The following is an 18,438-nucleotide window of genomic DNA, read 5'->3' as shown; positions in this document are numbered from 1 at the left end:
AATAAAGAGTTCAAGGGACTGAGTTCCTGTTCTCAGATTACACATCAAAGTGACCTGAGGAACCATAAAATCAACCAACAATATACAGAGGTAGGGGTCCCAGCCAGAATCTCTGACAGTGTACTCAGCGATTTGTTTGAAAGCTCTGTGGGTGATTCTGATGCACAGAGAATGCGAGCTCCCATTCAGCAGGGCTGAGAACACAGCTAAGTGGCCCACTCGCTCTGCTCTTGAGGAGTAGGGTGGGGAAGGTCAGCTCTTTAAAAGAAGTGAGTCTTGGGCTGATTCTTTGAAATGCTGATGGCTCTTTCCCAGGTAGATGGAAGAGTTGGGAAGCTGAGCCTGCTACTCCTTCAGCATCATATTGAAGCCATCAGATGATGGATGTGAGGGCAGGTCTGGGGCAAGGGTCTAGAGAGCTTTTCTAGAAAGTGAGAAAAAGGCGTGTGCAAAGTCTGGCTTGAAAAAGGGAAGGTAGTGCATTAGAGGACATGAAAAAGGCCTGTGTGTCTGCAGCGCAGGGGGAAGGGGGACCTGGGGGAAAGAGGATGCCACACGGAGAAGCAAGGGGTGGAGCCCGCAGGGCCCTGACACCCATGTGAAGCACCCAGCTTTCTCCTCAAAGCAGGCATCAAATGTCATGTTTGGATTTTTATTTTTCTAAGGTTAAGTTGACTGCATATGAATAATAAGAGATTGGAGGTAGAGAAAGGGGATGCTGATAAAAGACTATTGCAGGGTTAAATTGGGAGTTAGAGATTTACAGATACTAACTACTATATATAAAATAGATACACAACAAGTTTCTTCTGTATAGCACAGGGAACCATATCCAATATCTTGTAGTAACCTACAATGAAAAAGAATATGAAAACGAATATATGTACATATACATATGACTGAAACATTATGCTGTGCACAGAAATTGACACATTGTAAACTGACTATATTTTGACAAGAATAACATTAAATTAAAAAAAAAAGAGATTATTGCAGGACTGTAGAGAAAAGTGGTAGCTTGTACTAGGGGAGCCAGTGGAGACGGAGAAAATTGGTTGAATTCTGAAGCTATTAAAGAATTAAATTTGAGAGGCCATCAAACAGCCAAGTGAGTTCGTGGAACTAAAATCAGCAACTGTTGCAGATGTCAGAGCTTTCTTCTGCCTTCATTAAACTGAACTAAAAACAGAGAATTAAAAAAGTATTAGAGTTAAGTTATACCCTGTGTGTGTGTTGCACACACTTCTATCTGTTGGAATTTGCATTAGAAATATACACAGAGTAGGGGGGAAAAGCTGCCAAATGGAAAAATAGAAAAGTACCATAAGTAAGGTCAGGTAAATAATACAATTGTTAGAAGCATTTTTAAAAGTCAAGGGTTAATACAAGCAAGTAAGGAGAAATAGGATTCTTCTAGCTGCCAGGGGGGTGGGGGGCGAGATCTCACCATATCCTGTAGGAGTCATAGCTGGTATCTATTGAGGAGCAAGAACACAAGGCAAGCTTAGATTTTGCTAAACATGATGTGACATTCTTCACATGGTTTGTCTTCTTTAATCCTTCTATTATCCCTTTGTGAATAGGATGACGTTACAGATGAAGAAACCATGCTTAAGAAGGTTTTATAGCTTGTCTAAGGCCATGTCTTGCATAGTTATGTTTCATGCTACTGAGCTTGATTCAGATCTACTGAATAATAAGAATCATATCTCAAACAGTAGGTTTCTCTTTCTTATTTGAATCCTACGGACCAAGATTTACCTGCCGCGTAAATCAAAGCTAAAGACCCTGGATGTGTCATAAATTGGAGATGGGACACCACCAGGCAATGAAGGGAAAGGACAAGTGGGATGTTGACATTTGTGACAAGGCGAAATGGAGGAAGAGAGATTTTCTGGGAAACACAAAGAGAATTTTAAAAGAACAGGAAAGAAAATGTTCTGAGACATCTCTGAAGGAAATGAGTAACTGGAGAGAACATTAAATCATAGGAAGATGAGAGAATCGGCTCAAGTTGGGACTTAAAAGGCAATGAGTGTTCAGTCCAGACCCAGATACATTCTTTGAGTTCAGATCAGTCCTTTTTAGGGGTAGTTACCCGTTTTTCATGCAAAGATCCAATCTGAAGGACTAGCTGCGTTCAATTGTCAAGCCCTCTTTGGTCTGATCTGAGGGAAGGGTGAGGTCTTCTATCTCCTAGACTGAAAAAACAGCAGCAATTTCTAGGGGGAAAAAAAAGACTTTCTTATAATTCCTGAGGCTATAATTTATTTGCTGTAGTAACTAGAAGTGATGATTAGTGGGGAGGAAAAGGAGGAGAAAGGTGTTCAGTCTTGAATCCACCAGCTGGGAGTGGAAATAAATCACACAGATAAATTCAGACCAGGCTGAAGCACTGTAGCCAGAAACTCTGAAGCATCCACAGCAGAAAGAGGATGAGGGCAGGGGGAGTCTGTATCCTCTCACGGGTAGTCAAGATTTTGGAGTTAGGAGAGCTTGTTCATATTTTCGTGTCTGTCATTTTGCAGAGGGGGAGATGCCAGGATGAAACGCATTGACTTGGTAAAAGTTTACACATTTTAGGAAAACAAACCACTCCTCTGCTCATGAACCTCTTTTGATTGCCTGGAGCCTGTACCCAAAGAAAGCCTTAGCTTTCTGCTCTTCCAAATCTGATCCCCAACTGTATTTCTAATCTCATGTTCACTTCCTCCTCCTGTTTTCTAGATGAACAGAGAGAAACTGTTCTGGACAAACACCATGGCAGGGTGGTTAAAAGTGTCACCTCTGGGACTAGGAGACTGGAGGGTGAGAAGTTGGGGGAGTGAGTCACGGGGCCAGGACAATCCAGACAAGGCAATGGCGTATGTGTGAAAGCACGGACTGGCGGGGGCAGAGCACGTATAGGGACTGGGACCATGTTCAGCATGGCTGGAAAGTGGCAAGAAAATGGGGAAGCTTTGGGTGATTAGGTAGTTTTCCAGTCCCTTGTGAAAAGCTTTGTGAATTAAGCTAAGCAGTTCAGATATTTTCCCCTCTTGAGGTGGCTATAGAGGATTTGAAGCAAGGAATGACATGTTCAGATGGGTTTGTTTGAGAGAGAATTCTGGCTGCATTTCTACTACTATCTTATGTGTGAATTATTTTTCTCCTAATATCAAATGTGGCAGTTTAAGGAGCATGCTCTCTGTCATATTAGCGTGTCCTTTGTTAGCTGTGAGTAAATATACAATATCAGAGTTGCATAAAGGAATCGGAGACTCTAATTTGTTTGTATATGTTTTATACTAAGTACATGGACTATTAGATGAAAAATCAGAATTTGAATGACCTTGTTTTTGATTTATTCTTTTAAGGTTTGACAGCAGCAGCTGCAGCCGCCGCCGCTGCCACCAATGCAGCTATCGCCGAAGCAATGAAGGTGAAAAAAATCAAATTAGAAGCTATGAGCAACTATCATGCCAGTAATAACCAACATGGAGCAGACTCTGAAAATGGGGACATGAATTCAAGTGTCGGTAAGTTTTATGGTCACTGAAACTCACCATGATCATGGTGCTACTAAATAACTTTCTTTTGCAGAGCAAAACTGTTGGCTATGCATTCAAGAAGTTGGTGCTTTTAGCTATAAGAACAGTGTACATTTTGAAGAAACCATTTAGCCTCTTGAGCAACACACACTCTGAATGAATAACTTACCATGTTATTTTAAAATATAGGATTAGCTTTATATCTGCAACTTCTACTATAAAAATTCAGTTAACATCTTTCATAATACAAATAAGTTTTAGTAGTCGGAATTCCAATGTATTTTTATAGGTCAGGTGTCAGAAGAATATTTACAAACAAAACCATACACTTTTTTATTCTTAATGTTATTAAATGAGAAGTTTATCTTAGCAGCAAAACATATAAACTTAATCTTTTCATTTGCTGCCAAGAATAAGAATTATGCCGATAATTAATCCTTTCCATATACATCAATTACCAATTTCTTTTAGTTTAAAAACGCAACTTTTAATTTTTTAATTTGATCTTTTTCTTTCTGGAGGTATGGAGAAGGGAGAAAGTTAATAGTCACTATTTAAACCAAAAGGAACATCTTACTCCTTGCAGAATTCACTTGGGTAATTTGCTTTGTCAAACACAACTTCAGGTATGGATTAAATTTTATTGGTATCTTTAGCATCTATGTGTTGGTGAAATAAAACATTTTGTTATGCCACTGCACTATATTATTTTCCTTTAAAATGTAGAAATCATGCTCCAAATATAATTTAACAAGAGAAATTTGGATGCTACAAGACATGCACAAGATGCTATATCCAACTGTGTGTTCATGAGGGACACAATCATTTATGGCAGTTCAAATAGATTTTCTTTTCTATGCAGCATTTTAACAGATTAACTTCTTTAGATAATCAGCAGCTTTTTACTTCCACTCCATTGACATCCAGGTAAGAGAATATGAAGGAATACCGCGGGCTTTGGTGATAATCATTTTCACAACAGTTCCATGGACTCACATGCTAGATGTGAATAACACAGGAGGAAGTAATATTAAAACATACACACAAAACACAAAATACCACCGCTTCAGTGATGCCAGAGAGAAGCCGCAGTGTGAAAAGAGAAACAGAACTTTTCGGGGGAACTAGACAAAGAAATAGAAAAGGAGCAGTACCCGTTGGCTTGATTTGAGAGGATTATAAAGAAGGTGGTAGCAATTCTTAGAAGGCTGAAAAGATGTGGAAGACAGCCAAAAGGCATGACTCAAAAACTGAAAGGGGCTGAGAGAAACATCGTGGCTTGCGTCCGAGGTACTTCTATTGAGAAGATGGAGGGCAGTGGATTGTTTAGTCATAGTTTACACATATAAATTGAGACTTTTAAAAGTTGACAACAGTATTGAAGTAAAAGGAAAGAATTGCAGTTCTCTTTTTAGAGCTATTGAGTACATATTATTTTAAAATAGTAGTCTTTTACTTTGGCCTATAAAACAGAGCCAACTTGGACACTTCGAAAACAAAGTAACTGGCCACTCTAAATTATAGTTATAATTCCAAAACATAATTTGGATTGTTTTCAAAATTTTAGAAGACTAAGCCTTTAATGCAGGCTGTTGTTGATAGTTGTGTAGTGAGGAGGGACTTTTAAATTAGGCAATTTAGTAGCATTTAGAGCAAAATATATTAAAATGTGATACCTCTGTTCGAATTTCCTGAGCAGCAGAGCAGAAGTAGACTTTGGGGAAACCAATAGACGTAAGATAGTGAGAACATAGCTCATAATTAAACATTTGCATACATTTAATATTAGATATTATAGAATAACATTTGCCTTCTGACCAAATTGTAGCTTACCCATCATTATTTGGGTACCTAGGTGATCATAATGGCTTACACAAGAAACAATTTGAATTTTTCTTTTGTGTTTTAGTTGGAAGAAATCACTTTTCTTCCATTAAGGTGTGTACTTGCTGGTTTATATTGCTTTTTATTTTTGACACTCAATATCCAGTTTGAACCAGAAACAGAAATTTTTTTTGAATTTTCCTAAAGGGTCTTAATATTTTGAGATGGTGTTATCATTAGTGCCAGGGCTAGTCCCTAAGGCATGTAGATCGTGTATATTGCGTGCCTGCTGCTAATTTGGGGGAAAAGTGTTATCACTGTCATTTTTATTCTATTCTCACATACTGCTGTCTTCTAAGAATTGGTGATTTATCACCCTTCCAGAGTGCACCATCGGCCCCTTCTTTATCTAGAGATCAGAGAGAGTTTGGGGGAGGGAGGGGGTGGAGTGGGGGGGGCTAGAGGGCAATGGTGGGGGCTGGGGGTTGGGGCTGCATAGATCACAACAGCTGCTGAATTGAGCCTTTGCTTTAAGTGGACCCCAGTCTTCTCTGGTTCTGAGGACACTGCCTGCCTCTAGGTAAGTGTTCAGTAACTCCTAGTTCTGTGACGTTGGACAGTTAAGTGAACTTTCTGAGCCTCACGGCCACATCTGATAAAATGGCATGAGCAATAGTATCTACATCATGAGAATGAAAGGAAATTATATTTGTCAAGTGTTTACCGTTTTGTCCATTACAATCTCTGTTGCATTTTTTTGGTCACCCGTAAGGTCAGTCGTTCTGGTATTGCTTTTGCTATTATTATTTCTCCAAACTTGCCCTCTGGAAAATTGCCTTCTTCCTCTTTTTGCAGCCACCACTGCTTCCTCCTCTGTTCTCCTGCTCCCTCTGCTAGGTACTATCTGTTGAGCTGCAGGCCTATGAGGAAACTTGGGGGCAGCTGTTACATCATTTGGATTCTGTTGTATGTTTGATTATAGCCTATTCTAGGAACAAGGAAATAATCCTAAACCAGTCTCAGCACTGAAGGGGCGTCCAGTCTTGTGGGCTGGGTGGCTACCTCTGCAGACAGTCATAACAGGATGTGGTGGGTCCCCCAGGAACCTCAGTTAGCGCGAGGTGCTTAGGAACATAACAGGATGTGGTGGGTCCCCCAGGATTAGGAAGTGGTATGGAAGGCTGTGAAGTTCAGGAGGAATCCCAGGAATCTCCAAAGCCTTATGTTTCAGAATGCAGACGTACTGCTCTCATGAATCTATCAATTGGCCCTTTGAAGTGGTGAAACCCCTCAGAGAGATGCTACTTAACTGATGTATTGTTACCGCTAAGCCCTGCCCAAATCCAGTGAGGTTTTTGCAGTCAATTCAGGATTCTTTTTTCTTGTGCTCATCTAGCTCAGAGTTCTGTTAAACATTTCAGGCTTCTGTATGTAGAAACACTGTTTTTTGTTTTTGTTGTTTTCTTTTCCCAACTTGGTTGTAAATAAATCTTTATTGTCTCTAGAAAATAAATTTTGCGTTTGCTTTGTTTGTTTTAATTTGGCTTGGTGTGGTGAAGGGATATTTTTATTATCGATGACTCTTTCCAGTTCTTAGTATGAATGGTTAAAAATTAGCCAGAAAAAAAGGTGTTTCAAGAGACCTGTGACACTGACAAATAATTATTTTATATCCCAATTTTACGTGATAACCTTGAGCTCACATCTTTCCAACAGAATGATCACTTTAGGAAGAAGTGAGGACTTCAGGATAGACCCGAGTGAGGCATCAGCACACTGAGTAAAATATATGGCCATGTTGCCATTCTCCCTCATCCACAATCAATTGGATTCTTTTAGTTTAATATTTACTTGCTAAGATGAGATGCTAGTCTGCATGGTGATAAACAGTCTGCTCCTGGCATCTGAAGGTGACCTGTCAGTTCATATGGACAAATCTCCTGCTTACTGAAATGTACAAAATAAATCATTAAAGCAGGCAGGTGCTCATTCCCAGATTTAAATCACCATAGATTTATGATTTGAATTAATGCTTCATTTGGCCATAGAAATAGATGCTGAGACAAATGATATGCACTGGTTGGGGTTTCCATACTGTAGCCATCCTGATATTGATTACTGAGATGTCTTTGCAATCTCTTGTTTATATCAAGTACTATCTTGTGACAGGTTGGCTGATATGAGCTACATTGCAGATAAGAAGGAAAAATGTCCTGGATTCTCTTTAGTGGCAACGCTATCCACAACATACAGGCCAGATAAATTGCTATTTTTTTGCTTTAAGGACTGATCTACATAACCAGCTTAAAAAAATGCCGCTTGGAAATTGGGGCTGGGATATTGGAAAGGCAGAATTTAAAACCGGTGAACCCAAGGTCAATTCCATAGTTATTCTGTAGCTGTGTTTTATCTGCTTATCCTTTTTTTTTTTTTTTTTTTGGCATCATGCACATTCTTGAGGCTACTAAATTAGTCACAATCGATTTAATCTAAATAAAGGAAACTTAATTTTACTTCTGGTTTTTAGATGCTATATAAATATTGACATAGTGAGCATCTTGTAATAGTTTCTCTGTTATTTAAATACTTGCTAAACCTAATATCTTACCCCCTTAACTAATAACAACAGAGGAAACAACCCTTTAAAGATAAATACATTAAATATTATTCCCAAGTGCAAGAGTCTGTGGACTATAATTTACCAAGAGGCAGGAAAAGACTGCATTTTTACTTCTCTTAACATTTTATTTAAGGAAAACACTATGTACACAGTTTAAAGAATACTCGGAGGATTTAAGAGGGACCTTTGCCACTCGCTAATATCTGACTCATAGAACTGGTAAACAGCTATCAACAATAGTAGATTGCTTGCTTAGTAGGAAATGAGTTCATATCTATTCAAAATGTGATCTCAAAACAGATGTCCCAAGAAAATCTTATTGTTTAAACTATAGTCATAACCCCCGAACTGCTGTTATTTCTTTAAGGAAGTGATCTTAAGACTTCAGAATTTCTCTTTCTGAACACCGCGGAATGTGGGCAAGAATACATTGGTGTAGTGATCCCCAAACCTGAATGCGTTTCATATGCCTGAAATGTAGGGTTCTTTTTCATTTTTCTCAAACTTGCAAGAGTTACAAGGATATAGGAGTTTCAAGCGAAAACAGGGGCTTGAGTTTGGGACTAAAGAAGTCTTGAGTGGTATTCCGTACTCCTTGCTTCTGTCCACCAACCAACAAAATAAACAATGGGGGAAAAAAAAAAAGCCAGGCAGATAGGGAGATAAAATTATCTTCCCAGACTGACCATCTCCTTATCTTTTTTTTTAAACCATGCCCAAAGAAATAAAATAGTTTACGTTGTAGTCATTTCCTTTCTTCTCTCTCACGTGTCTATTTGGAAGGAAAAATTCATTTTATGATTTCAGGAAAAAGTCTCAGAGACCTTGAGAAAGCAAATAAAAGGGAACTGAGAACAGGCCACCAAACAGAGCTCTGGAGTTGCACACTGGATTCTCTGCCTTGGCAATGTTAATGAACCTCAAATCCTTCCTATAATTAGATGAGGGAATAGCTTATATTTTCAAACAGATGATGCTGCTATAATGAAACGATTGACAGGGAATTTAAGTGTGTCTACAGTAGTCATTTGGTTTCTGTTATATTAAAAAAAAAGTTTAAAAAGAAGATTGGCTTTAGACATAGGTCCTGGGAGAGGTAGTAATTTACATAGCGTGCGATGACAGGTGTCTTTGTGTCGTAAGGAAATAAAATGGAAGACTAGAGAGATGATGGGCAGGTATAGCAATTTTTTGGGGAGGGGGTGTCCTGTGCTCATTCTGCTTAGGTTCTTTAAAAGGGGCCGAGACTCGAGAGATGGATCCGGATTGAGTGCACAGCTGTAACTGCTGATGAGCTAATTGCTCCTTATCTCTCAGCCCCATTCATCTTCATTTTTTACCAATTACTGAGAATTATCTGTGTTCTCAGTTGGATATGAGAGTTAATCCTTTTTGGTTAAGCTGGCAGTACTGTGAGCAGATTCCAAATCGGAGGGTGAAAAAGCCAAAGCAAGCTTGCTCTAAAAATGTCTCCAGTTCAATTACAGTATCACTGATTCATAAGAAATTTGCCATTGTTTAACAGATTAAATGTGGAAAGTTTTTTTTTTTTTTAACTTTCTTAACATTTCTTGGCCTAACAATGATGATTAAGATCCTTCTTCCTGTCTGATGAGTCAATTTAACAATATTAACAGGCAGGGTGTTGTAAACATGGAAACACACAAGACTACCCTAAAAGGTTAAAAAAAAAAAAATTCTGACACATGAAATGAGAAATATTTTAGAACTGATAGCTGTCAATTTATATATAAACACTTTTAATCTATGCCTTTGCTCTGTGTGGCTTCACATATAATGAGGAAAGTATGTCCAAACATAAACCTTTTCACAGATGTCACATTAGTAGAATTTTAATGGAAGGACCATATAAGCATCTCCTAAAAGTGTAGGAACTGCCATGGTTTGTAATTCAGTTGATTGTGAAGAAGCCATATGGGTCACATCATTTCCTATGCAAAAGATGTCTTCATACCCTGACATTGCACACAAAATTGCTCACTCCAACACTAAAAAAAAAAGTAGTAAGCGATTCTTTCATAAATTTCAATGCATTTGTAAATATTCATGATTCCTGGCCTTTCTTCTTCATTGACTATTTTAAAGAAGGTAATCTAATGTGAAAATATGAAGAATAAACAGCTAATTTAAAACAAAATTATAATTTGAACAACTTGTAATATGATCAAGCAAGTCCTGGATACATCCAAAAACTGAGATGCAGGAGCGGAGAGCAAAATACATCAGAAGATTTAGCCTTTAGTAATAACACAGCTAATAAATAACTTAGCTACTTATACAAGTCTCTTAATTTCTCAGATTTTGTATTTAATAAATAAAGAGTTTCATGCCCAGTTACCCTCTTCGCTCTAAAATTCTTTGATTTTTGAAACCTCGTTAGAAGATAAAGGGAAAGAAGTTACTTTTCACAGTAATTACTAAAATAAAATACAAAACTGAAACAACCTAAATGTCCAAAAAAGTCGTTATGTATATTGAAATACATCATTTCACATATTATGTAATCTTTACATATGATGGATACTGGTGGAAAATATCTATTTTGCATAGAAGGAGAAAAGAAGCATGTGTATTAATAAGTGTCATTTTATTCAGTTCTTTTTCATGATTTTCTAGAAAGTGCTTGGCATCATTTTGCGTTTTCCCTCATAACATATTTTTGATCTTCATTGTTTCTGTAAGAGAAGGAAAACATTAGGGATCATAACAGGTGACCGTGGGAAAAAAAATCTTTCCATTTTAAAAAGAACACTTTTCTCATTTAAAAATATTTCAGCATGTGCTTCTGAATCCATTTCATTATGTAAATAACATCATTAGAGTTTGATCAATAACAGGTACTAGTTTCCTGTATGAATTATTAAATGTAGTGTATGGTGTAGATAAGCAGAACGCAGAGAAAATTTCCACTTTTTATGTAGTGTCTGTTTCATTTTCATGAAGATTTTTTTACATATGTGGACAGTTAGAGAACATCATTAACCCAGTGTTATTGGTTTGATTTTAATATTGCTTACTCCAGCTAATGACAGGTTAATGAAGTAAACCTAATAATTCAAGCATTTCATGTTAAGAACTATAAATTGAATGATTCCATCTGATGCTGTGTCCTTGTGTAATCATAAAACATAAAGAAATGTAAGATATGTTATATGGTAGATTCTGTCACATTCCAGGAGATGAAGTGTATTTACGACAGCCTTGGAAATACAGGTTTCATCGAGGAAAGCCCTAAAAATGATATCCGTCACAACCTACATCAGCATGCTCTAATGTTTATAGAAACTTCAAAAATAAAGTATAGTGGGAGCCAGGCTTTCAGTTTAAAATAACCCCAGGCCTCATTCAATCCTTTTAAGATCAGATAACTCTTATCTTATTCATTCATATGATCCTTTATTATTTTCTTTTCTATTTTAACTTCATAGGATGGATAATATATGGTTAAAATAAATCTTACACTTTGTGTTCTTTAAATTATAATGCTTGATGATATATATTTTCAAATACCTCATGATGACATAGCATTAGAAAACACATTCTCTGAAACGTGACTGAGGGCGTTCGTGGTCCAACATTACTGTGAATGTGAGCGCACAAGTTTCTAAGCCTGCGCCCAGTGCCCCTGTCACCAGACCTAGTGTTTCACATTTGTATGACTGTGATTCTCCTCTACGTTGTCCAAATATTGCAAAATTGTACAAAGCCATTTGGACGAACCATGGCATGTCAAATTGGATACAAAATAGGATAACTAAATGATAATAAGTAAATAATACAGTAGTTGACATGAATGTCTGAAAATGTCAATTCACTTAAGATGAAATAATGTGGCGCACATCATCCTGCAGGCTCTTAATACTCTCCTCCCCCCGAATGAACCTGGATCATTTGGAAGATAGGAAAAATGGAGGATTTAAATATGGTTTTCTTTAACAGCAGGTCATAATGGAAACACAGACCCTTCCATTCAGTGCTGAGAGAATTACCAGTTTGATAATGATTAGGAATGTTGTTATTAAAACAGTATGTGCAGTTCATTTTCAACAGTTTTGAATTAGAGCCTGCACTAATGAAACGGATACGGTTTCCTTCACAAAGGGCAGATCTGTTAGTTAATATCGCGGCAGCAGTGCCTCGCAGACCATGCCTTTAGCTCTATTTGTATTTCACAGCATGATAAGCAAAGAGTGTTGATTTTCAAGGATCCTGCTGATGAAAGGTAATGGCATTATTACATCTTTATCTCAAAAGCAGAACTGAGTGGTAAATGATTTTTTTTTCTCCGTTGCACAAAAGATTTCTTGGTTAGAAAGCCTTTTTTTAAAAGTTTCTTTACGTCGTTTTAGTCTTGGAAATGATATGTTATTATTTAATGTCTGCACAGCAAGCTTGAAAGCACCTAATAGCGAATGGATTGGAAGTGAAGTGCCTCCTGCTCACAGATACGGATCTCCTCAGTCACACGCTGTACCAGCTGTCATCCCAGCCATACTGCTGTGATTTAATTAGTCTGTTTATGTCCTTTCTAATAATATTTCCATCTCTACGAAAGGGCAAATGAGACAGGGACTTTTTCCCTCTCTGGTTCTGCAGACTGAAGAATGTGGCCTACATCTGATACGTGGGGACACAGGATTGAATCACCATTCCTGTCACTTCAAGCTGTTGATAAATTGTTCAGCCAAGAAGTATACTTACTTCCTGGGGGTCATTTGTAAGCTGGGAGTAATAATCTGCGTAGGGACAAAGAAGACAGGATCTGGGTGTATGTATGTGTGTGTGTGTGTGTGTGTGTATCCAGTCGTGTATGTCTGGGTAGGGCAACACACACACATATACATAGACATAGATCTGTACACGTGGTTACTTTAAAGTTAAAACAATTTATAAGAAAATATGAACTCTGCATTTTTGTCAATGCTGTGCATGTCTTCAGAGCACACATTCTAAGTCTTCTAACAATTGAGTTCCTACAAAATGACAACATTTCGGGAATTCTCAGAAGAGCTTTTCACTTTTTGAAATGAAAATTAAAAAAAAAAGCCGAGATTCATCTGGAATTTGACCGGTACAACTGCATAGATTGGGGTTTTTGGGAAAAAAATCTCTGGGAAAGAAATTCACATAAGATATTAGATTTCATGATACCCAGGGAAAGAAGACTTCACCATCTTTATAAAATTTAATAATGATACTTTAACTTAAACTTTTTTTCTAGGAAGTATATTTAACTGAAAAAGAAAGCTCATATTCAAAACAACCTAACTATATAGTATATAACAACACAGTTATATAAGAATGTGTAAAATAATAAATATAAGAGAGAGATGCCTTTATTAAATGTAGTGTGGGGATTGATAGATGGTATTCAGGCACTATGCCATTTGAGTGATTCAAAGCTACTTCAAAACCCAGTGGCCTTGTAAACATTCTTGATTCTGCCTTAGGATTTTGTGACCTTCTAATGTTTCATGAGACAAAGACCTTATAAGAGAGATGGGCAGAGGGACAACTTCTGAAACCAATTTCAGTTTGTTTTAATTTCATTCATGTTTGGCTTAGCAGAAAAGGTCTACCTCATCTATAAATAATCTGTTAACTAGTTCTCCGTGTTTTAGTTGCTTTGGGGAAATGTTTTCTCTTTATTTCTCTATCATTTGTCTAAGGGCTGAAATTGCATTCTAAGATTTCTGAGATCTTCTTTATGGATTATCTCGCTTTTGTTTGGATTTTTCTGTTTTTCCTCTTTCATCCTTTGCAATTGGATAATCAGACTACGTTTTTTGGAGTGGGACTTATTAAAACAAAGAGTATATAGATAATATAAGCCCAATATTCATTTCATGTGAAAATATCAAGGTTAAAAAAATGCTAATCTTACTAAGGTGGTCAAATTGTTTTAAAATGATTTTCTTTAGCAATCTAGGTGTCAGCCACCTAGAGTTGCAGTTTTAATGCACCCAGGCATGTATGTAGTTTATTCTTGTGCTTTCCTATACCTACCACTGTCCAATCCCAGGCCTGCATCAAGAGGAAGGGTCAGGAGGGGAAGGGTGCAGTTCAAGTGGTAGAGTGCATGCTTAGCATACAGGAGGTCCTGGGTTCAATTCCCAGTACCTCCACTTAAAAAATAAATAAATAAATAAATAAACAAAAAAAAAAAACTACTTTTCTCCCCTCCCCTCAAAAGAGGAAAGGTCAGGTTGCAGAGTCTTTTAAAATAAATATATCAAAATCAGCATCAAGGTTAGAAAATTTCCTATTTCTATTAGTAAATGGTAACATTATTTTCAATCCTTTAGAGTCCTCTTCTGGATACTCTATTACCTTAGCAATTAAATAGCTAGACTTCACACACACACATACACACACAGGCACACAGAGGCATCTGTATATTTCAGGTTCCAGGAAACTCATTAACTTGCTACTAGTCTAAACTGAATTTACTAAATATATTTATTTTCTTAATGATTTTATTTTGGAATATGTAGAAATACTTACTTGGCTATCTTTCCACTGAGGTGTAATTTCACTGTTTCTCTACATTTACTGTACCGTGGACTGTAAATGTTGATGAATAAGTTATCTTGACATGAACCATTTTCATGCTTTGAAGAACCTCACCATGAAGCATTTGATGGTATTTTTTATTAATTGGATAAATGAATTGTGAGATGTGTGATTGCATGATGATGGACTCATTTAGCTGTTGCTTTTTGCTTTTACTAATCTCTGTCATATTGGATTTATAAATGGAATGGAGTGACCTTTGAAACTGTGATGGAAATGAAGAGATAAACACAACTTGAAAGGACAAACCAATTAATATCAATGTGTTTGTTACACATACATGAGGAATTTTAATCCTTTGCTCTCTACAGTAAATTTGTGATTCATTGTAAAGCAGCACACTTTCTGATAGCTAAAAACCTTATTTTTTCTTAAAAATATATAATTTTATGTATCATAGATGTATAACACAAAATTAGCTTGTTTTTAGTGCCTGAACAGTTGACACTACCTTTAAAAGGTTTGATAATATCCCCTTTTAATAAAAATAGTTAACTATTTACACACACATATTCAAACATACACACATATAAGGCATTCATCTACAATCATATTATGTAGTTTTAAACAAATATATTGTAATCTTTTTTTTAACATTTTTTAATTGCATTTACAATGTCAGTTTACAATGTTGTGTCAAGTAATCTTGATTATAGTAAATTCTTGAATAGACCTCTCTTTTGCAAATTTAGCCTCATAACTAGTCCTCTGCCATTGTCCACAGGATACTTTCTAAAATCTCCTGATTCAGGAATCATAAATAAAGCATTTATTATTTTAACCTGGTGACCTGTAGTGTTAAGAAATATTTTTCAAAATCAATAAATATAAAATAAAATCTGAATGGCCATTTATACTCTCTTTTTACCTCCCGTTTTCTTTGCCTTCCTCTCTCTCTCTTTTTTTTTTTTTTTTAACATACTTGGACTTATTTTTATAAAAACAGAAAAAGCAAACCAGTTCTGCTGTGGTGTGAATTTTGGAACACTTGTTCATTCTATCCCCTTTTAGTAGCTTAATTATAGAATATAATCAATTTAATATACAGGTTTTGAAATACTGCCATTGATGCACAACAAGGCAAAAAAGTAATACAAGCGTGACATTTTAAAACACTAGCATTGAAAGACTTTCATTTCTAATTGATTTTTAAAAGAGTTCCCTGGAAAAGTGAGCTCAGAAATGTTTATAACGGCTTTGGCAATGTTCCAAAATGTTTACCACAAAGTGTAACTCAGCAGTTTCTAACTTCTCCCATCAACTATGAAGGATATGTCCCGTAATTGGCTTAATCTATGTTGATATTAAAACTCCCACATAGACTTCTTGTTTTTTAAAGGCATGATTTCTCAAAACGGTTAGTTCAACATGAGAAACACGAGAAGTGTTTTCACTTCGGCCAATTGGAGAGAAATTGTTAAGAATAAAGTTACTGATGAGCAGAGGATATGTATCTTTTATATTTATCTGAAAAACATACATTTTCTACCCCCCTCACCTTTTTGTAATCTATTGACCTTCAAAAGTTTGTTTGGTAAAATTGACAACAAGATGATTTTTTAGGCATGTTAGTTTCATAGCCCTCCTTCTGGTTTATTACAGGTGTGAAAAACTTCCTCCGACAGCTAAAAATATTAATGGACGTGATATCCATTCTATTTTAACAAGCAAGCAGGCCAAAATACAAGTAACATTGACCACAGGCAATTACTTTAAAAGGCTACTGCTAAGTATTTCAGGAAAAATGATTCTGTTGACTAGTTGTCAGTTCCTGTATGTTTTTTTATTGATTGCTTTTGAATATATAGCCCCATTATTGAAAACGTTGCTGGTAATAACTTCTCTTTATAGTGCCAAGCCCACTTCCTGTCGTTGATAAGAGATAAATATACACAGAAATGAACATAAAAGTTTATTTAGATCTCTACTTTCCAATAATACTAATTTTGTAGTGAGTTTTTTTTTTGAAACTACATCATAGAGTAGTAGGCAACTTTGTAACTATTTTATTCTTCTAAGTTTTCCCTTATTCTGTGTATTTTCTCAGATGTGATTCAGTGCAATAATGTGGTATTTCAAAGTGTGATCAGCCCAAATGAGTTATTTCTTTGTAAAAATAATTTATAATTGCCTAACATCCACTTATTCCTTCAGAAATATGGAGTGATTTGTGGTTTGAAATTTCCGTATCATAGAATCATACAGTGCAGGTAGTACTACATTTAGTCAATAACCTGAAATTCTGATTAACTGGATATAAATCACTAATGTTGAGAAATAAAGGTGATAAAAACAATGAATAAAAAAGAAATGAATTGATAAAAACAGATAAGGAAGTCCTTTAGTAGACAATAGTACCTAATTTGTCAGAACAATCTGATACAACTTGCATCTGAGAGATAGATTTGCATGACAGTATTGTCCCTCAGTACCAGATTCAAGTCTGTCTTTCTCCAAATATGAGCCATAACACTGTATTAAAAACAAACATTTAAATGCCACATACTCTTGAATCACATATATATATGAATACATACATATATATATATATTTGCTTTTACACTGTTTAGAACCCAATGCCTTATTTTTTTCCTAATGTAGATTCCAACAAAACAAAACAAGCAAAAAACCCTCAACATAGTGCAGTTGACATCATTTTTGTTTTCTTATAACCACTAGTGTCCCATTATAGTAATATTTAACCACAAATTCTAAGAAACATGCATATCTGATCTTCACGCCTGCAGCTTTTGCACTGATATATGCTAACTTCCTTTTCTGTTAATCCTCAGACTGCCTCAAACTTTGTTAGCATTCTGTAATACCAGTGCTGCCCCCCAAAATAATCAGCAGAGGTGGGGGCAGAGGGAGAGCAAGAGTTAGAAACAGTGAGAGAGAGAGAGAGGTGGGGGGGGATGAGAATATTTAAGTGAAAACTGAGAAGCAACACACCTTTGTGTTTAGCACAAAATCTGGTGCCTTACTGCTTGGGTATAAAGCACGACTCCGTGCTTCTTCTCCAGACACTTCTTCTCCAGACACTCAGCATCTTAGCATTTTTGTATCTCAGTTTCCTCAACGGTATCAGAGGTAAAATAATTATAAATATTTCACAGGGCTCTTGGGGATTATTTGGGTTCAATTAGTTCTCAGACCACAAGGTGACACATTGTCAGCACTAAAGTTTGTTAAATCGAAAATAAAAATAACGCAGTAAAGTGCACACACACATTGTACACACACATACATGTTCCCACATATCTTCTAAAATGCTGGGAGTTTCTAGTACTTCCAGCATCTCAACATTATTTGAAACCATAGTTCCTCCTGTACATGCCTTCAACATTTCTTACTTATCTAGGTTTTTCGCTAATTGATCCTGATTCAATATTTATCCAAAGGGCTTTTTATTGATTATTTGCTGCAGTCTGAGCCTAGTGTCATGTTCAAGAAATATGCTACCAGATTGATTACCTCGCTGCTTTTTTAAAAGCACATACACATAGGAAGAACAACGTTGTCGGTTATTTCACTGGCACTTCATTTTTTTTTTTTTTTTTTTTTTTTTAGAAATCAATAAGCAGCCCGTAAACTTTTAATTGAAAAGTTTTGTCTCATTTTATGTTATCAGACAAAATACATACTCCAACTCTAAAAACAGACACTACTTTATTCAGTGCACATAAGACTTCCTTTAATTAGCCCTTAATAAGCTTGGTTTAACTGGGATTTATGGAAGAACAGTGGTCATTAACGTTAGCCAGATTAAGACTGTGTTAATTACTATTGATAGATAAAATAACGTGCAAAAATGGTTTAAATTATTCTTACACTTATGAATCGAAAAGACGTTTGAAGCTTTCAAATGGA

At 36.2% G+C, this 18,438-nt stretch overlaps 1 protein-coding gene across 1 annotated transcript in view; it reads left to right on the top strand.

Annotated features, from left to right (window-relative positions):
* DACH1 (dachshund family transcription factor 1) overlaps window positions 1–18,438 on the top strand; it is a 397,126-nt gene that overhangs the window by 213,722 nt on the left and 164,966 nt on the right. The window contains exon 3 of the mRNA XM_010973575.3: window positions 3,357–3,518. Within this exon, the coding sequence (XP_010971877.2) occupies window positions 3,357–3,518 (162 nt within the window). The remainder of the gene's footprint in view (window positions 1–3,356; window positions 3,519–18,438) is intronic.

The sequence above is a fragment of the Camelus bactrianus genome, chromosome 14 (assembly GCF_048773025.1).
Source record: "Camelus bactrianus isolate YW-2024 breed Bactrian camel chromosome 14, ASM4877302v1, whole genome shotgun sequence".
Taxonomy (NCBI): Eukaryota; Metazoa; Chordata; class Mammalia; order Artiodactyla; family Camelidae; genus Camelus; species Camelus bactrianus.
The sequence above is the reverse complement of the archived record's forward strand: the minus strand, read 5'-3'. Positions and strand labels throughout refer to the sequence as shown.